The sequence below is a fragment of the Mustela nigripes genome, chromosome 7, assembly GCF_022355385.1.
Source record: "Mustela nigripes isolate SB6536 chromosome 7, MUSNIG.SB6536, whole genome shotgun sequence".
NCBI classification, from domain to species: domain Eukaryota; kingdom Metazoa; phylum Chordata; class Mammalia; order Carnivora; family Mustelidae; genus Mustela; species Mustela nigripes.
In genome coordinates, this window is record NC_081563.1 from 71,301,284 (window position 1) to 71,323,289 (window position 22,006).

Below are 22,006 nucleotides of genomic sequence, written 5' to 3' on the forward strand. Positions count from 1 at the left end.
TTTAACTGACTGAGTCACCCAGGCTCCCCTGGTGGCCCCTATATTAAATATGTGATGCAAATAGTTCAAAGTAACCATGGGAACTTTTGTGTTCAGGATTTAATTCCACTGCTAAGGGCAAGAAATGGTGTCACTGTCAAAAAGCTATATGGCCTTTCTGGTATAGAATAGAAGTGATTATTGCATTAATAATGAAAGTTTATTTTCTACATCTGTGTTCAGTAATTTGGGAGCCTTAGAGTATGCCGACGCCAAGGATAGCTTTGGAGGCAGGAATCTTACAATAAAGCTTTGCACAGATCTCACATCTTTAAAATATTCAGGCTAGACTCTGAAAATGTCAGAATGTGAGTGAGCCATTTCTGCTAAGTGTCATTACAGAAACTTTGAGTCCCTCCAAACCAGTCCAGGAAAGCATCATTAAAAAGATTCTAGAGATGATTGACGTGAGACCTTGATTTGTGAAATTTTTAGCTTATTTTTCTAAATAAGAAGCAGTCATTTGATCTCACGTCTTCACTGTATCATGGAAAAAGCACTAGGAATAGGGTTGGTTACAGACCCTCACTATCTGCATGACATGAGAAACTACTTGCATTCTCTGGGCCTCCATTTTGTCATTTGAAATGGGAAGGTTTGCTTAATTATCTCTGAGAACATTTCAGCATTAAGTCTATGCTTATATCACTTTTTTACAACTTATTAATTTTTAACACCATAGTTCTAATAAATTCTTGACTCTGAAAACTTGATGAAGGCCATTTTAACTATTAACTTTAAAAAAGTAAATTTAAGGACATCATTATTAGTCAAGTACAATTTTTATGGACTAGCTAATAATTTTAAGAATTTATTAGGGACTCACAGAGCTTATTGTATGTTCTTTAAAATAAGATTTTTATTTAAGTACCAGAAGGTGTGGTTTCTTCTCTCCCATCCCTGTTGTCTATAGCTCTAATGCAAATTGATTACTGAATTACTTGTAAGAGACTTTTTAATAAAGCTCGCTCACTGCTGGAGCGAGTCTAGTTTCAGAAGGCAAGACATAAGCATTTGATGTTCTTAGGTTATTGGTTGTGGGATTCCTTCACTTGGTTTTATTTTTAACTTTAGATCACTTTCCTATCTTTATGAAGTTTTTTCCTAATCTGATTGGCAGAAAGAATACCACTTACTTGTTTTTCTTTTCAACAAGAGAACTTAGATCCCAAGAGCCTTTTACGTTTCCAGGACTTAAAATTTGATCTTGGAACAAGGTTGAGCCACTCAAACTATTGAACTCAACTGTTCCTAGAGGGAATATTTTCTAAGTGATATGTTTAAAGAGGGAAATAACAAATAGCTTTTTAAAGAAGGCATATTGCAAAGGAATCACTAAGTGAAGTATTACTTATTGCATAGATTTTCAAAAACAGTATTTACTGGCTTGAAAATTATCTCAAAATATTCAACTACTTCTATGTCTTTGATCTATTATCATTTTGTGCTCTTTTTTAAAAAAAGTTAACATTAATCAGTACCTTTAATATTGTCACCTTTTCAAAGATTTCTTAAAAATCCAAACTAGGGGGGGCGCCTGGGTGGCTCAGTGGGTTAAGCCGCTGCCTTCAGCTCAGGTCATGATCTCGGGATCCTGGGATTGAGTCCCGCATCGGGCTCTCTGCTCAGCAGGGAGCCTCCTTCCTCCTCTCTCTCTCTGTCTGCCTGCCTCTCTGCCTACTTGTGATCTCTCTCTGTCAAATAAATAAATAATATCTTAAAAAAACAAACAAACAAACTAGGTGACGTGGGTGAATACCATTTATCTGATATCTCTCATAAACTATCCTGCCCTGCTATTTCACTTTAATGGTCCTACCTGTTTGGAGAAAAGAGCTGTGTGTTTTAAGTTTTATATTCTTAGCTTCATTGACGTAATTGGCAATTATCACACAACCAGTGGGTAAGTCAGCTTAAGAATTTTTCTTGTTTCAGTTAATTTCCTTATAAGACAGAAAAATAGAATAACTTAGCCAGATGATGACACTTGGCTTCAGTGATTGAGATACGGAGTCAAAACTTCACACAAGACCAGTGAATACCATTCATATCTCTTATATGAATGCTGTCTTTTTGATGTGCAATGCATAATCTGTGTATTATTTGTGGTATTCCTGAATAAATGTCTAAGATATGGACAGAGTAGGTCAGCCATGAATCCACTTATATGCTAAAGAATTACTTCAGTTATTAAAGAGGAACCCACTTGTTTTTAAAAAAAATGAATACATTTTTTCATGTAGCATACTCTTTCCATAAATGTCAAAATATGAAAATGTCAGATATCAAAATGAGAAATATGTCTGATGCATTTTTAAATATGTTGTTCTTCCCAAGATCACAGAATATAGAATTTTTATTACGGAAAATATAGACTATAGAAAAATATGGAATATTTATTAGAAAAAGATTTTTATTAAGAGAAAAGTTTGGGGCCAGTAGGGAAAAGGAAAATTTCCTTACTTTCTTATTGAAGTGCATAATTACTGTCGAAATTATCTTGGAGAGTAGTAATTCCCGACCTTATAGGAATCGTGATAGCTTTTTGCTGTTCCATCTTCAAGATAGTTATATTTTGATTAAAGTTTCTTGTTGAATAAGCACATGCCACTTTTTATTTTAAAATGGTATCTTGGCTGAACCAGAGCCAAATATCGTAGAGGCCAACTTAGTGGAGAGAATTCCAAGAGATGCTTGCACATCTCCTAAGTCGACTGTAGAATCTCAGTGATTCAGCCTTCTTTGCTCCTGGGGAAAGTTTGGGAGACATTAATTGTTAATACCTAGTGAGACCTTGGAGACCCTGAGAGTCTAGCAGTATCTCTGATTTGTATAGGGTGCAAGAATCTCTATGCAAGAGCCCGAACTGAATTCATGGTTGGCGTTTAATAGAGTGATAGGTGTGCAGTGACCCTGTATTGTGTCACTCTGGGAAATTTCACCAGACAAAAAACAAACAAAACAGATGCTCATAATTTTGACTTTTCCCATCTTTCTCAGTTTGCATGAAATTTAAATAATAGTCAGCAAACTGTCTTAACAAAAAACTCAAAAAATTACCTTAATTCTTAAGAGTCTAGGATTCTGATGGAACGTGTGATTTGCAGTATGAGAGAAGCCTCCTGTTGTTCTATCTTGGATGTTGCTATGATTTGCTTTGAAAAGGCTTTTGTTGTTTGGGAATTAAACTCTTCTTGGGTTTCTCCGTTCTGGTCTGATGCAGACTGCAGGGCCAGTATGGAAGCCATTTCAGTGATAGTTCATGTTTCTTGCTGTGTTTCTTTTATTAAGGACTTATCTTCTTTCTTAAAGACATAGGTTAAAAAAAAAAAAAGTCATTTTCTTTCTCTTTAGCCAGTTGTAGTGCATTTGTCAATTCTACCAAGTCTGTGTCTTCCATAAAGAGGCTCAAAGTATGATATATACTCTTTATTTTCATTTTCTTTCCCTATTATTTGTTCATCCTTAGATGAATAGTAGCATTGAGGGCTGTCTCTTACTCCTCAGAGTCACTTACTGTTGTTACTACTTTTCAGTTTAGCATTCATTACCTATTATGGGGAGGAACTCTTACTACATATTACTTACTTATTCCATTCATCTCTCCTAGTTATAATGCCCACCTTTCCTGGGTTGTTAATGTTCCTATTGTGAAACAATTAGTGCTCAATTTCACAAAATAATTCTTTGTGATCTTGCAAAGAATTTACAGGAACTTAAACTGCAGTAAGTTGTTGATTTTGTGTACATGTGAGTTTATTAAGATTTATTATTTTTTTAAGTTTCACCGCTTTAGAAATTTTACTGTGGTTGAAAACTTTTGTTTTCTCTTTTTGTCATAGAAATTAACCTTCTCATTGTTTTTGCTTTCTATGAATTTTACTCAAAAGAATGCCTCTATAGGTAGAAATTGTTCAGAAAATTTAAATTTAACAATAACCTGTTCTCAAGGTTATAAAAGCTCCTCTTATAATTGTTTTATTTTATTTTATTTTTTTTTTTATTTTTTTTTTTTTTAAAGATTTTATTTATTTATTTGTCAGAGAGAGAGCAAGCGAGAGAGAGCACAGGCAGACAGAGTGGAAGGCAGAGTCAGAAGGAGAAGCAGGCTCCCTGCGGAGCAAGGAGCCCGATGTGGGACTCGATCCCAGGACGCTGGGATCATGACCTGAGCCGAAGGCAGCTGCTTAACCAACTGAGCCACCCAGGCGTCCCTAATTGTTTTATTTTAAAGCCATCTGACTACCTGGCAAACTTTAATGGGAAAAAAGTGTTATATTCCTGTTATACTTAATAAAATTATAATGGCCTGGATGTTTCATGTTGGCTACACAGTGATATTTGCAGAATTATGGGCTTTCAGAAAGAAACCTTTTTTTCACATACTTATGACTTAGAAAGTAATCTATTTAGAAGTTATCCTTGTTCAGAGAGCAAGGATGCAGAGCAACCCATAATGCATTCCGATTGTTTTTGTTTTTCAGGAAGGTTCAGTCCACTTGGGGGAACAACTTTTGCAGAAACAAATGAGGCTGTAGTGGGCACATTTAGGGAAGAGATGGTTGGCAATAAGCCAAGGAGGGGAGAGAGACCTTAATGTAAATAGATATTAATAAAAGCTAAAAATATTTCTTGTTATAACATAACAGGCAGTTCAGACATTAGAAATGAGAGCCCATGTATAGTTTTTACAGACATTTATTGCAGTGTAAAGTATGTTGACACAGATAAACTTGCATCTGATGAAGCTAGTCCTGTTAATGAATTTGCATTAATATAGATTTTCTGCACAACTTAAATGTGGAGATTGCTGAAAACCATTTTAAGTTTGAGTCATCCATACATTCAGTGATGTGATGTGATGGATGTTGAGGTTAATTTGCAATAAATCCATTAGTAGTCATGGCACTGATGTGTCAGTGATTGTCATATAGAACCATGCATAAATAATAAAGGTGACACATTTCTTTGTGTGCTTTTCTATGTCCCTAAAACACTTGGTACGGTGACTGATATATACTGTTGCTGCACATTGAATTCACATACAGTAAAACAGGTTTCTGTGAAAATAAAATAAGAAAGCTAGATGGCCATTCATTTTGTTTAGACTTACTCCTTTATTTAATAGTCAGAGTGAATTTTTTTGCATCATGCTATAAATCTTACCATGCTAGGTATTTTATGATGATGAACTCATATTCTTTTTCTCATGAAGGCTACCATGTGATGCAATTTAATATCCTTCTTGTTGTCAACTACTAGTGATGTAAATAATAATATAATGGGTTTATGTGGAAAAATTGCTAATCCAAGGAATGAAATACTGAAAAGTTTAATAAGAACTGGGATGGAGGAAAGTCATTTCTTCAAAATATTTGGTATTCACACAACTTTGAAATGACTCAAAGTTTTCCAAACTTATATTAAAATAAGACAAAAATGTTGCAGTGTTTATTTTATAATTTTGTTGTTATTATGTATTTTTAATCTATTCATACACACACACACACATTTCCATCACACGCACCAACTCTTCTCTGTAAAATTTACTGGGCACTTACCATATTCCAGGAATTAGACTAAAGTGTTACTTACTGTATGATATCTCATTTAATTTTGGCAAAAACTCTGTGAGGTAGGTAGTGTTCATATCCTCATTTTTTTCAGATGCATGTCCAAGACTTAGAATAAATAGGTTGGTCAAAGTCATTGTTGCTTGTAAATGATTCAGTTGGAATTTGAACCCAGGTCTGCTCAGAGCCTACATTCTTAATTTTTTAGCTATCTGCTATATCGTGAGCACATCATATCCTTCAGAAAAATACATGCTAAATGAAGTAGATTTAAAACTTCAGTCATTTGACCCACCGTATTTTATTGTGGGGGTACTGTCATATAAGGTTACTAGAATAGAATACACTGTAATTTTCTGTCTTGATAGAAAGGGGATTTAAGAACTTAGGGAATTTTGTAGAGTTTGATATGATTTTTTTTTTCTTTAAAGAAAGCCAAGATGCTTATAGAGGTAGGGAGAGAGGGGCAGGGGAGGAACTGGACATCTAATTTTCTTACTTATGAAATTATGCTGATGAGAACAGTATAATCCACTATTGTGCATATAGAAGAAGAGGCAAGAGAAATTGCTTTCCAGATATATCTGGAGAAAAAGGATGCTACAAATAATTGCATTGCTTGGCATGAAGTAGTACAATTGTTTTTGCTTTGTTTTGGTAAAACTTAAAGAACTGGAAGGTCATTTTAAGGAAGACAGAGTAGTTAATAGTATGCTAGTTGCCAAGTCTTAGCACTTACTGAAATATGAGATGAAATCAAATCTTGAGTAATGATGTCTGTATTGTGACATTTACCTTACTGAAAATAAAAACCTTTAAATTGTTATCCTCACATTTTGCAACTGAGCAGCTAGAAACTTTCATAGTTCCATAAGTTTTGGGAAGTACACCCTAAACTAAATGTGAATCTACATATATTAAATGTTATGTCATTTCACATTTACATGTTATTTTTCTTTTTTTAAAAGCATTGTGAGATGAAAGGACAGTATATGATCATGAGGTGCAAATGTCACTTTATGGATATGAGACATTAGAATATGATAACAGTTGGCCTTGATAAATTCAGACTGACACATCCAATTAACTTTTTCTTGACTTTCTTGTTATGATAACAGAAACATTTCTGTAATAAAAAAAAAAAAAAGTTCAGGAGTAGGAGTCTGGATACTAGGTTTCCCACCAGCTTGGCCACTTAACTAAGGTTGCAACTTTAGATAACAAATCGATCTTTAAATTTCCTTAAATGTAACATGGGACTATTGCTTCCCCTACTTTCTATACAGAAGTAGAAAAGCAATGAAAAATTGTTGGGAAAGTGATATTTTTAATATCAAGAACCACTATGTAAAGTAAGATATTTTGCTTTACACCACTACCTTCTTCTGGTGATTCTGGAAAAATCTGTATTCTTCAAGATGTTTTACATTATTATGCAGCATCTCAAGTTTTGAATATTTGTCTTAATTCATAGGAACTGCATAGGCACTAGAGAACAAAGTTAATTAAATGGTGCAAAATAAAAGTAATCAAGTATCTACACTCAGAGGTCACCACCACAGTCTCCTGTTAAAGAAAATCTCACTTTTATATGTTCTTGTCCGATTTTTATCAATATAGGTTTTAGTGAAACATTTAATAGTTAATCATCTGGAGAAAATGACCAAGCTGAAAAATATTTATCAAATGGTTCTTGCTCATTAATATGCTGAGTAACAAGCTTCTGATGATGTAGAACATAATGGTCCTGGAGGATCCTGTATTTCTGATACACAAATCTCTATATTCTGAATGTTCTTTACTTGCATATTGACTGATGCCTTTGAAGTACAACTTAAGTATTTTCACATGAGAGAGATAAACTCCTTTATGCATCAGTATCCAAAAAAAATTAATAGAGAATCCACACACTCTCTACTGTTGCATTCTAACAAGATTCTATTTTATCACGTTTACATTATTATTATCCTGACATGTTTCTGCTGTCCTGGTACCAAGGTCTTCTGAACCAGTCAGGCAGGAGGCATATTGCAGAGGTCTTGGGAGTTTCTGAAAGGCCTGTGGAAATGTTTCAGACAGAAAGCAAAGGGCAGTTGGCTCCAAAATACAAAAAGAAAAAACAAAGTATTATCAGCTATTTAATTAAATATACTAAAATATGACATCAAGTCCACTTCATTCAATTGGTAAACTTGGTAATGGTAGAAATATAATGTGTAGAAGTCTTTAAACATCCTTGCCATACACACACCTTTTACATATAAGCCTTACTCTTGATAGAGCTATTTTTCTATAAACCCAAGATGTTTTGTGGCCTAAATTTTAATATTTACTCTTACCACTTTCCTTACCATGTTTGGCACATAGTTAGAACATAATATATATGTATTGGCATCCTTTGTTATTGAAAGGCTAAATTACCCTTTATAAATTATATCCTAACGACATCCACTCCTGGGATAACTTTGCAAATATACTGTGGTCCCTTTTCGTGTGGAAAAGGTCTTTTCTCCTCTCTTTCTCTCCCTATATAAACATATATATCTTCACTTGTCTCTTCCAATATTCCGACTTAAAAATTCCATTTTATTGTATTCAGTGAGATAGATTTTGTTGTGGTGCAATGAGATAGGACTTAAATGCATTGGATGCTTAGTAAACTTGTTTGAAAGAAAATTATTTTTAAAGTAAGATGAATAATTTGCTGACATAAACATCATAAAGTAAAATTTGAACACTCTCCAAATAAGTCTGGTATTCTTAGTACTGTAAGACTAGCATTCAGTTTTGAAGAAAAAAGTGGGTCTTTTTGTGACCCTAGATAGCTTGACAGCTACTAGATATTGCTTGTTAAATAAGATCTCACTTTGGTTGATGAGATCTATTATCTGTATTTTCCTGACATAACAACTCTTTATCCGTTAGTTATCATCTGTCATATGTGAATAGACCCTTTCCCCATTAAAGTTGGTTGGTAGTGTAGTTGTGACTTGCTTCACTGTGCTGTATGACCCTGTCACATGCATGTGCAACTCTTGTTTCCAAAGCAAGTTGATAGATGTTTCTCCTCCTTTTGGAAGCAGCCAAAGTCAGTGTTTCCTACCAAACTATTTCTAAAAAACTGGCGGGGAGAAATAAAACCCCATTTGGTTCCATGCGTGTCCATCTCAATGAAAAAGTAGTAATCCCCCATTTGTTCTGAAACACCTGCTGGTAGGCTTAATGAGAATATTAAAAGCACTGCTTTGATATTTCTTGTAAAAACCCTCTGTTCTTTTTCTTGAGCATGGGTTGAAACTGTGATTTGTTCTCTGTTTTTGCCATAGTTTCATGTTTGTTTTTCATTTTTGCCATAGTATAAATTTAATCATTTGTTGATATGTCAACGTAACAAATACAGGGATGTTGTGTACCTGATGTATTTAGACTAATTGGTTTTGGTTTTTTTGTTTTCCAGCTGGGACGACGTATATCTTTAGCAAAGGTGGTGGACAAATCACATATAAGTGGCCTCCTAATGACCGGCCAAGTACACGAGCAGACAGACTGGCCATAGGGTTTAGCACTGTTCAAAAAGAAGCTGTATTGGTGCGAGTGGACAGTTCTTCTGGCCTGGGTGACTACTTAGAGCTGCATATAGTAAGTACTTTAAAAATAAGATTCAGCTTTTATTTTTTACTGTTAGTTTTATTATTATTATTATAAATACCTTATAATTCTGCCTTTTGGAAATTTCTCCTCCCCAGCAACCAGCACTTCGGTACAGAAAATAGAAATACACTTAAGAAGTAATAAGACCTTAGTCCAACTGCTTCTGCTAAAAATGTTCTTTACATTAGAAAATATATTTTTTGTTGTTAAGTGTGAATTCCTCTCAACTCTCTATTGGCAAAGATTGACTTTGGTATGTTTTCAGTGACTTTAGGCAAATGCCAAATTAAAAAGCTGAGTTATTGTCTAGTTGATACTGTTCCAACTGACTGGAATCATGAGGTTGTAATACTGGTAACATCAAAAGATCCAAACCCAGCATCCTTATTCCTTTCCTCACTTGAGAAAATAATTATCTAAAGTTAACATGCAATGGATGGGAGAAAAGGGAACTTCAAGGGTAATTAGGGGTAGAAAAGAAAATGGTGAAAAGATTGTTTCTATGCTATCTTATACTCATTTTGATATATAAGTATGATGAAAATAAAATGGAGTTTTAGCATTTATATCCTGGATGATTCCTTTTTACCCAAGCTCTAAGCCTATTATAAAATTTTTGTCAGCATATCATAGATGGCAAATTTTTTTTTGGTGCAAAGGAAAAAAACACTTTTTAAAAAACCTTTTAAAGTTGCCATAACTGACTATAGCTTGGAGAGTCTGCCTTATATATCTGCATTCAAAGAGTTACTAATCTGTATAGTTATAATTCTTCATTTTGTTTTATAGCGATATTTGTGCAGAAGTACATGCAGCCTTGCCTTGTTAAGCAATATTAATATTTTCCTGATATATAAAAGTAACCATAGGAGAATGTCACATATTCAAAAACTCTAATGGGCTTTTGTCATCATAGTTCTCCATTTCCCTTTTTATCCAAAAGATATAGTATATCTTTTATCTCGTGATTATGTAAATTTGTTTTATTTTGCTTTTGTCTATCCCTATAAGTTCTCTCTTTTCCAGCACCATGCTTCAGAAGACAATTTGATTAGGTCAGCATGTTCTTTTCTCTTAGAAACTGGCCTTCAGGCATTCATCTAATGCCTGAAGGTTAGGAAAACTATCAAACACCACAATACATGATCACGGACTTCTAATGTGTCTTAATTCTCAAAATTTTATTCATTTATTTTCTTAATCTTAGCTTTCTATTAGACTTCTAAGATTTCCATTAGCTGAGTAAGGGTTTACACTGACCATAAGAGCAGAATTCATTGCTAACCCTAGAAGAAAAGGAAGAAAAAACAAAAAAAAAAGAAAACCACCTCAGCACAACCGTTATCGAATCATCGTAAATTTTCAATTCAAAATGCAGTTGTCAAATGGGAACCCTGGGAAAGTAATTTCAACTGCCTTTCAGCAAATACCTAACAATCAAAATTGAAAGCATCTGGATTTTTATGGCATCATAAATAAATGATCAGTTGAGATAAGCTTAACTAGTACAGCAAGGAATCTTGCTGTTTAGAGTAATTTCAACTTTCTAAATGTATTTACTCCATTCTGATTTAAGAGCCTTGCTACTTCAAAAAAATGAATAAAAAAGAAAACAAGAGCTTTTCCTCCTGAAAGAAATTACTTATTGATCCATTACCAATTACATATTTACCCTGAGAAAAGGTTCTACACTGATCTCTCTCAAATCATAAGGGGCTGTGTTATTGAATTACTCAAACCAGTGTTGTTTATTTTATGGTCAGAGGGTTTTAGTCTACAAGAATGGGTATTTTCTTTTCCAATTTTGATCGAATATGGGCTTTTAAGAGTGTCTCCATATGTAATGGATTGACTTTCTAGGTGTCCTTAACAGCCCAGTCCCTTCCATAGCTCCTTTACTTATCATGAATTTCTGATAATTGTCCTATAAGGGCATCTTTCTTTATGAATCTTCTTGGTTTGACCACCTACTCACTTTAGGTTCAGTGTTTGTCTCAATATATTCTCCCTCTTGGATTTGCTCTCCTCAGACTTTTGCTTGGTCTGAGAGCCAGTACTTCATTGGGAAATGGAAAATGTATATTGGTTCCCTAGGCTTACTAAACCATATCCTTGTTGGTCATCCCAACACCTCCTGTCTCCGTTACTAGTATCTGTCTTAATTCAAATCTGGCCAATGAAAACGTGTCTCCTTCCCTTTTCTCTCATTGCTTATAAGGGGTGGTCAGCCATAAATGACTCAACAAGTTGCTTATATGGAGACAAGTCATTTCTTTTCATGTTTCAACATACAAACAAAATTAAGACAAGGCCAGCATTGTTTTGTTTTGTATTTTATATTATTGAAACTTACCTCTAACTCTTATAATGTTGGGTACTGGGAAGAGAAAGAGAAAGAAGAGTTAGAAATTTAAAAATGCAAGGTGAGGGGAGGCAGAGAGGGAGTGGGAGAGATAAGGGGACTGGGAGGATAAAAGAAGGGAAGGAAGAAGAAAAGAGAAGGAGAATGAAGTGTCTTGGGACCGACGTTGTTAACAGCAGGTGAAAGAAGTATTCTAAATAATAATACTTAGATTTGAAAATATCCAGACCCTGTTTTATCAAATTATTTAGGTACCTTTCAGTTGATCCCAATTTCCCTGAAGTCATTTCTTCTGCTTCTTTCAGGAATGGATATTAGAAAGGAAAACAAGATTTATAGTTTGTTTGTTAGTGTTGTTTGATTTTGGTTTATGAATGTACCTGATTTAAAAATTAGCCTGATTAATACCATGCATGATATGATTTATCTGTGAAGTTAGTTATTATTATCCATTGAACTGCTAGGAAACCTTCTGTAAACCCTCAAGTTCAGCCAAATTTAAACTCTGTACTAATCTTTAAGAACTGTGATTTTGCCCTTAATTAGTAAATTAACCAATAAATTGGTAGTACTCCTTGAAAGGTGCTCTGGTCTTGCTGAAATCTACCATGCCATTCCAGTGAGTTAAGTTAGAATATGACTGGCACATAATTTTGATGAAGATGTGAATGAATATTTGACATCATCCCTTTTTATCAGAATGATTATGTTTGATTTTTACTTGAAAACACAATCATATCTAAATTTTGATTAATTGTACCTTTAAAACTATAGGATCTTGGAATATAATGGTTTTTGATTCAGGTGGCCTAGTTTTTATAGATTTTTAAAATTATATTAATATTAATGCTACTACTGTTAACCTCAAAGTCATATGGTGTTGTTATTGAAATTTATAAGGTTTTAGGAGGGATGAAGGCAAGATGAACACATGAAATGGGGAGCAATTAATTAGCATAGAGCCTAGAATACAAGTACTCCATAAATATTTTCTGTAGTAATAAATGAATTAATGAATTATGTATTGAAAATATGAGGACTTAGGCCACGTATAGGGAGTCAGTTTTTTATTAGTTAATGTGCAGTTGAAGTCACCCATGTAGTTTAGTTTCTATATATCTGAGAAAGTCTTTTAAGACTTGATTGTAACCGAAAAAAATGTAGCACTTGGTACGCAGTTAACAGTGTATTGTTGAAAAGTTACATAATTTTGTTGATGTTGTTTTCTGAATCTTCAAGTAATTGACTATGGTAGCTGATGGTTTAAAGGAAGTGTGTGGTGGGAATTTTTGCTATATGAATGATTATCTCACCTTAGTAATTATCTCATTTATTGTAACTCAACTTTATCATGAATTGTTCTCTAGTCATTTCCTATCTGTGCATTATTTCCAATTGAGATTAACTGTCTAATGGCAGAGAACATAATTTGATAATAATGATGATTAATAAGAAACATAATATAGAAGTGTGGCTTTTCAACTTTCATTTCTGTACATGCTTGAAGCCTATCCAGAAAGGTTTTCTGAGCAACTAACAAGGCCTAGGCCTATGTTAGGCTCTATGGATACAAAAATAAATGAGCTCACAACTTAATAATTACTTCAATAAATATTTGTTGGATGAATAAATGAATGAGCCAGGTGGGATCCTGGTCATGAGGTAGCTTAGATTATTTATAGTAGACAGATTTTGTTCCAGAATGACTATCTGAGTTCATCTCCATTTTTTCCTCTTGCAATTTTAACTGTCTTATCTGTGTATTTATAAGAATATAAATAGATGATAGGTTTTTAAGATAAAGAATATAAAGAAGTGACTTATAAGCTGTAGGGTCTTATACACATTTAAGGTAGTCATGTTGAAGAGTATTTAATCAATATTGAGTAAAAACATTCTTAGAAGCAATAAGCAAAAATATCTAATTTATTTTAAAAATCAATTTATAAGATATATCTAGGAATGTTAGCCAGTGTTACTACTCTAGAGAAAGCGTCTCGGATATATCAGTCTGGCAACATTAATTAGAGATTACTTAACCCCTCTTTGACTTACAGAAGAAAGCCAGTGCAAATGTGCTCACTCACTGCCATGAATATTAACTTGTGCAGTGGTTCTGACCAGAGGAAATGTGTGGAGCATGGTGGAGAGGATGAGTAAAGAGTGTTCTTTGAAATTCTTTCATCTTGGGAGCATGAAAGAGCATTACAAATTTGATTAGTGAATTGTTGTACATATTTGCCTTAAGTGTTTCTTCTTTGTACTTTCCTGGTCAGAAGCCTTATTTTTGAAACCAAGCTCTTAATTGATTTTGATTTAGAAATACACCTTTTGATCAGTGGTTTCAGTATAGACTAGGAGCATAATACATTACTTGTCCTAAAACAACTTATCAATATCAGTGACAAGTCAACACTTTCTCATCTTTCCCTGCATCTCTACATTTTATATTACTTTAATAAATTTTGTCTAATAAGTATACATTATTTAATATATTTTATACTTTATAATACTGCTTTATTGAAACTAAATTTAAAAGCATCTTTTTAAAGTCAATAATTATACATGAGTGCATACCTCTATCAATAAGATAAAATCCAATTATTCCATCACAGGAGTTTCTTGAATTTAAATTATGTTCCATCTGAAATTTTCTTTCTAACCAACAGATTCACATATTTTGAGAGTTTCACTTTGCCAAATCACATTTAAATTTGATCCTGTTAATCATATCAGTAGATGTTTCATTTGGTTTTGTTTTCCTGGTTCTTACATGAATTAGTGAACACATGACCTTTCTGGCTAGGATTTTGGAAGAAAGACTAAAATGATGTCATTTTACTCTGTGTTGTAAAATTCTTGTTCAAGCTTCTAAGGTATGAAGGATGCAGGTTGTCTTTGGGGAAAATGGGGAAGTGATGTTCATAATTCTGTTAGCTTAAGTGCCATCCAGATATCTTAAAACAGTCTCTATTTTGGGCACATGTGTTCAAGTACATCATACAGACTACTTCTCTCATCCTTTCCCCTTGGAAGTTAATTCAGTTTCTAATTTTCTGATTTACTGTTGTTACCTTTGGTACATCAGTATCTCTCTGAATTTGATTTTTAGATTTCTAGAATTATTTTCTCCTTTGAAATTCCATTGCAGTGAGATTTAGTAAGAGAGAACCAGAGCAACTATCTCCGCATACACCTCCTCAGTCCGTGCTCTTCTCAGTCAGCCATATCTTCCGGTCTCTATTTTGAATACTTTCTGGGCCATTTTATATACTTACATCAGGTTAATTGGCTAAAATGTTTCTTTTATTCACTGATTTCTCTACTAAACACATCAACATCTCCCAACTAGGTAAAAAAGATAGATAGATAGGTAAAATCACAATCTGTGACTAATATTTAATGTCCTCCACATTCTGATCTTAATTTTAATTTTCAGGCCCATTTGTCAATAGTTCTATATTTATTCTATGCCAGTAAAATTTATTAATCCATTTTTTTTAATTTTTAAAAAATTTTAAATTTTATTTATTGTTTTCGAGAGAGAGAGAGATTATGTGTGTGAGGGGAAAGAGAGGGAGAGAGAGAATCTTAAGCAGGCTCCATACCCAATGCAGAGCCTGACACGGGACTCAATTCCAGGACCCTGAGATCATGACCTGAGCTGAAATCCAGACATTTAACTGACTGAGCTATCCAAGTGCCCCTTTTACCCATTTTTTAAAAATGACCTTCTTGTCATTTCCCTGTATCTAATTCTGTCCAGATAGTTTCTTCTCATTTCTATCTCACTGTCTGGATTCTGCTCAGTCATCAGCTTCTCTGTTCAAATGTTGGGTGTTTTCAGGGTTGTCCCTAGCATTTTGTAGCCTTGTGAGCTAGCAGAAAAAAGTCTAGGGCTCTAGAATCTCCTTGGAAGAGTTGTTGAACGAATGCCTGGGGCATTACCTGGGTAGAGAAAATCTTATGCAGAGTTTCTGCTCCAATGAACAATGACTATTCTTGACCATTACTTTGTGGTGGACCTCAAGCTATTTTAATGAATAGTTTCAAATCCATTCTCTGTTAGACCCTGATAAGTTGCTTTAGCAAATCTTTTCTTAAGCCAAGCTGCCAGAATAAGAGTCCTTTGTAACTACTGATAGTACTTCCATTTCTTCTGTAGCTATTTTTCAAAAGCCTACTGTCAAATAACATCTCTTTTGGTTCATTCAGCACATCAATATTGATCACCTTTGATGCAGTTTATACTGTATTAGTTATCTATTTCTTTGGAATAAATTTACCCACAATTTAGTAGCTTAAAACAGAAAGCATTTGGAATCTTATACGAGCTTAGGAATTCAGGAGAAGTTGAGATAGTTATTAAGAGATTCCCAGGAGAAGACCTAGTGAAGCTCTCCCATGCTCAGAACATATTTGATATGTTTATTCTTATGATCCAGACAGAGCCCACATGTCTGAGGAAAAAATGATAAACAGCACTGAAAGCATATAAAAACAGGTTATTAAGGATTCTGGCTTTGCAGAAGTCTAAACACAATATAAATTGATGGAAAAAGAGTAATGAAGACATTGCTTGAGGGTTGAGAACCAGTTTTGGGAATGTATACTGAATTAGAAGTCATTTGTACACTGATTGGGAAAACTCCTTTTATTGCGCACACACGCACACACACGTGCACACACACACACACACACACACACACACTGAAAGCCATAAGCAAAATGCAAGAGACTTAATAGTTTAAAAATGCAAACAGCATAGCAAACATGTCTGCCACAGGTCAGGAAACAAGATGAAAGTGACACTATGGCAATGGAATCCTATTAAAGCTGATGTTGGGCCACTGTAGACACAGGCAGCTCATTTCAACAAAGGAAGGAAAAGACCTAGATGAATATACTAGGGGACACTCAAGTTAATAGTAGGCATAAATAATCTACATTTTATTTTATTTTTTTAAAAGATTTTATTTATTTATTTGACAAAGATCACAAGTAGGCAGAGAGGCAGACAGAGAGAGGAGGAAGCAGGTTCCCTGCTGAGCAGAGAGCTGGATGCGGGGCTCGATCCCAGGACCCTGGGATCATGACCTGAGCAGAAGGCAGAGGCTTTATCTCACTGAGCCACCCAGGCGCCCCAATAATCTACATTTTAAATCAGGAGGAAAGAACTGGAGATAATGTTCACTGAGCTTGAGAAAGATATTTTGATGAAAACAAATACTTTCAGAGCTGTGAAATCCAATTTGTGTTGCCTTTAGGAGTTTTGGGAGGTAGTATGCTAGACCCCAGGAGTCTTAGGTCAAGACAGAGGTGGGCTGTACCCTTCTGGATACCGGGGGGACTAGTTGTTTAACTTTCTGCGGACAAACCAGCCCTGGAAGAACATCCTGCTCTTAACTATGCTTCCACGAAGACGCTTGAATGGTGGGCTCTTACTATCAAGAAAAATACTTCCTCCTGAAACTTTCTGCTCAATAAAGAGTAGACATACAAGATTGGCAGACCAGAAAAGCTCTTTGGTGAAAGATTGGAATTTAATGGACTCTTAGGCCTTTTTGGTCTATGAAAATAAGTCCATCTTAATATTCTTAAAATTCTGCTCTGAATATTAACTAGGTAATGTAGACTGCTCACTTCTAAATATACATCTTCAGTTCCGACTTGCCCTCTGAGTACTATACTCAGCATTTCCAGCTGGATGTCTCATGGACACCTAAAACTTACCACATTAAAAACTGAAGTCGCCATCTTTCAACCACATGCTCATCTAAAAATTACAGATTAAATCTGACATCTCCTCCATGATTACTCTTCCAACCTAATCTGAAATTCCAGAAATGTTTCTCATAATATTTTGGAGGTTTCAAACTGGTAGACTGAACAAGGACTCCATGCCCAGCCCTAACCAGTCTCATCAGCAGGGAAGGAGTTGAGACAGTGTAGCAGAGTGGGGAGAGAAGGGGTGCAGTTGTGGCTAGAGTGCTGGGATCCTTGCCTGATACTCCTTGCTTTTTTTTCCTTTCCCCCGCCCTTTTAAAAATTCTATTTGTTTATTTTAAAGAGAACATGAATGGGGAGAGAGGCAGAGGGAGGGGGAGAAGCAGACCCACTACTGGGCAGGGAGCCTGATGACCCTGGGATCATGACCTGAGTGGAAGGCAGACACTTAACCTACTGGGCTCCCCACGCACTCTCTCCCTCCTTTTTTTCCACTAGAAAGTGTTGTTTCTGTTTACCAAAATTGTGTATACAGACACTTGGTATTTTACTTCTCCTGGACAAAGCGTAGTCAATTGTCTGGGAAACGAATTGGCAAAATACTTTTTACTATTTTTTGGTAGTCTTTGTACTCTCCCCTGTTTGTGTTGGCAATTTTGTGACCCGTATAAAATTTTGGATTCAGAGTAAAATGATTAAGTTCCAATGGCCCGTTCTTCATTCATGTTGAACAGTGAGATGCTGAGCAGCAGTAAGCATCAAGAGAGCAGGGACTTTGATCTCTTTTGTGCACATTTATATTCCGAGAGCCCAGCTTAAGCCTAGAATTTAGCAAATGAGAAAAAAAAAAGTTGAAATAATCTTTTGGTTCTACAAGTTCTGCCAACTTAAACTGCATATGTGCATTCTGAAAATGTTCTAGGGCAATAGGTCAGTGCTGCTGCAGTCAAGAGCTTCCTCTCCTTCAGGAGAGATCAGTTTCTATTTAACTTCTTTGGGGTGAGTTACAGATGCAAATGTGAGCTAATTACTAGCATATTTCCAATATATTTGTTGCATCTATATAGATTGGTATCTTGAGGCAAGTGTCTGGTGAACCACGCCTTAACTGATTCTGTTGGGAGAACTACTGGCCTATAGTACAAGTAGCTCAAAAGACAAACTCCTCAGCTGGCCTTGAGTACTTATACTCTGGGCTCATTTTCTGGTTCCTGACACAGCTACTTCCACTGCAACTCACACATATTCTTTCTTTAATTCATGCCTTTAACAAATCTTACTATTTTATTTTTCCCCACAAACGGCTTTCTAGGGACTGGAAATACAGAGTAAAGTGAGTCCTGGCTTTGTCCTTACGTAGCTTCGAGCTTAATAAATAAATTTTGTTCTCGTGATGCATTAGCCACAGAATAGAGACATAGGGGGCTCCTGGGTGGCTCAGGGGGTTGAGGCCTCTGCCTTTGGCTCAGGTCATGATCCCAGAGTCCTGGGATCGAGCCCCGCATCAGGCTCTTTGCTCAGCGGGGAGCCTGCTTCCCCACCCCACACCCCTGCCTACTTGTGATCTCTGTCAAATAAATTAAAAAAAAAAAAAGAATAGAGACATAGGCTGATATTTCAAACCTTCATGCTATAAAGGTGCAATTAAGGTTTTTTAAACTCTGTGAATCACTCTTTAAGGTGCTTTTGAGAAAAGCAATTAATAATCTCATAAGTAATATAAGTTTACATATGCTATCCCATCCAATACTTAGAAAAACCCTGTGAGGAAAAAAATGGTATCTTCATGAGGTGAACAAGGAATGGAGGCACAGGTCACACATCTGTTGAGTAAAGTCAAAATCTGAACTCAAGACAGTCTGACTCCTGAGTCCCTGTGCTTAACCTCTGGGCCTTGTGTGGGGGGGACAAGGAGCATAGGAGGCAGTCTCTCTTCAGGTTACACCTGATGACTCTGCTGAATCCAGTTTTATAAGGTGAGACAGCCTTAGCTCTTAGCATACCACACATCATCCATATGAATTACTGAGCATTCCAGAGAGCAGCTACATAAACCATCTTCTAGTTAAATAAATACATAGACAGCTATCCGGTTGACTAATTGTTTTACCCATTTTGTAATTAGCTAGCCAGCATTTGTAATTAGTCTGACTTGTGAATTGGAGGCATACCTATTTTTAAAGGCAGAGAATTTTCAAAAAAATTTCTATTTTCAAAAAAGTATCTGTACCAGCAGTCAGCAAACATAGACTTCCAGAGAGCTTTGGTTCACGCTTGCTTCTTTCTCCCTCGGAAATATACCTACTTCCTCCCACTCTTACCTGCCCACCTCTCCTTCTTAGTCTGGTGCATATTTTATTTGTCTGGATCATGTGTTGCATTTCTTTGTGAAGCTTTCCTTGGTCCCTAGGGTAAAACTAATCATGTCCTTCTTGGTACTACCATAGCCCTTTGTTTTTAAAGCTGTTGTGTTACTGACCAGCTCACAGGTCTTTCCTTCTGTGTCCTCCCAGCTCATTAAATGGTGAACTCTTCAAGGTCACTGACTGTATATGGTAGATCTTTATATCTCTGTGTTTTCAGACACTAGCACAGTGCTTATCAATACATGTTAATAATATTTATTGATGAAGCAATGTGTATGTGTGAGTTAGTAGAGCCCTTCTTTTTGGCTTGTGCCCCCCCCCCCACCCCCGCCACCCCCGGCTGGTAGTTTTCCACTGTAGTGCAGGAACTCACAAGAGGAGCGCTCTCCTTGGAGCATAGTATGAAGTAGACTCCCAAAGGATCATGGTGAAAGCATATGACACTGTCCTGGGACTCCCCATTTACAACCTATGGAGGCTTACACACTCACGGCAGAGGCCCGCGTGCTGGAGCCTATCACAAATGGTCTCATTATCCACATGGTATTCTCTGAGGGAAGGAAGAACGTCTTTTGTCTTAGACTGTTAACCAGCACCACTTTCAGGTTCAAATATTCCAAACAAGTGGTCGCTTCTCTGAGATTTAGTCTAGACATGCCTTTTATCTGCTGTCTTTATTATTTTGGGTATTTATATAAAAGCATCTATGATACATTTCCCTGCATTCTGACTTGATGAGATGAGATGAATCCAACTGGAGAGAAAGAGAGGGAAAAAAAAAAAAAAAGAGAGAAGAAAAAGAGACAGAGAGAAAGGAAGCAAACAAGCCAGGCTTCAGTGGTAATCAACTGTAGTTGATTAAATGGTGTTGAAGGGTAATCAATCTCCGCTACTCTGGCAATCTGACCGTCTTTTTTTTTTTTTTTTTAATCTCCTGCTGTGCTAACCTCTGACATGTGCTTAAATGATTGAGGTGAAGTTGATTATTTGTTTAAAGAGCTTTTACAAATGATTTTAATATATATTAAAAAATTCTTGAAGGTACTGTTAATTATCTCAAGTAGGGCTAAAATTTCCCTCCAAAATCATGCTTACCTTATTCATTTGCTTAGTAAAAAAAACAACAACTAAACAATACTATTTGGCATGTATTGAGTGCTTACAATGGAGCAAACACTAAACACTTTGCATAAAAATTTTTTCATTTAATATTTACACTAACCTATTGAAGTATGAATTATTGTCTCAATTTTACAGATGAGCAAACTGCAATTTTTAAATAATTGACCCAGATCACATAGCCAGTTCTGACTTCAAAGCCCCCTTATTCTTTTGTGCAAAGGAAAACTTCAGGCTAGCCCAGGTACTTTTTCAAATGATCGTGCAGGCCAATTTACAGATCCTAAGGCAATGAGTCTTCACTATGCATCACATTGTGTGATTCCTTAAGCATGCGCACAAGGTCTAACTTTGGTGTCCTTCAACAAGAATTCAATGAGTAACAGTAGCATGCCATGACAGAACACATGATACGTGGTATTAAAACTCTTTTAATGGGTGGAATTAATAGGTGTTATTGCTATTTTTTGAGTCTTGCCTAAATGCTGGGCTATGCTAATACTGCCATAAGACTATTGGCCTTCTCTGGAGATGAATTTAAAAATAACCTGCAATACTCTGGAAGCCGGCTGCCGCAGCAGCTTCAAGCATTTCCCCAGGTTCTAAAGGCTAATGCCTAAAGCCTAGACAGCTTGACCTAGTTTTTTTTTTTTTTTTTCTTTTTTCAGTAGAGTCTCTGTGTATCTCAGCATGTAAGTGAAAGGGGAAGATAGGGAACATATCTATTCCTTGTATTTCTTGCTGATTGGACAACTTCCTGACAGAAGTCTTCAAAGGAAAAGTATGCCATCCTGTTCATTACTGTTAATTAGCAGTAAGGGCCAGGCTTTGGAGGCTATGTTTTCCACAGAGTATCCACAGAGAAATGGGGCTGAAATTTCAGCAGTTATATGTGAAGTGGGGTCAGGGAACCTGCCGTGTAGGTTTCAGAACTCAGTTCATTTGTTCTTTAAAGGACAGGCATTGCAGAGAAATTTCATATTTGGAAAAGGGTTGTAAATTCTAGCCCCTGCCCCACTCCCAATGCCTAATTCCAGACCAGTGGCTAGACAATCATTTTATTGCAGAATCTTGGATAAATGAAGTGGCTGGGGATGTTTTTTGGTATTTCACCTGAAATGTACATATTGTTCATTATTATGGGAGGACCATAATCTAACCATTGACTT

The 22,006-nt window shown here is 35.7% G+C and overlaps 1 protein-coding gene across 18 annotated transcripts in view; it reads left to right on the forward strand.

The window, feature by feature from the left end:
- NRXN1 (neurexin 1) overlaps positions 1–22,006 on the forward strand; it is a 1,159,797-nt gene that overhangs the window by 827,570 nt on the left and 310,221 nt on the right. For all 18 annotated transcript variants that reach the window (XM_059406092.1, XM_059406088.1, XM_059406087.1 and 15 more), the window contains one exon: positions 9,070–9,251. In XM_059406092.1, coding sequence (XP_059262075.1) covers positions 9,070–9,251 — 182 coding nt within the window. The remainder of the gene's footprint in view (positions 1–9,069; positions 9,252–22,006) is intronic.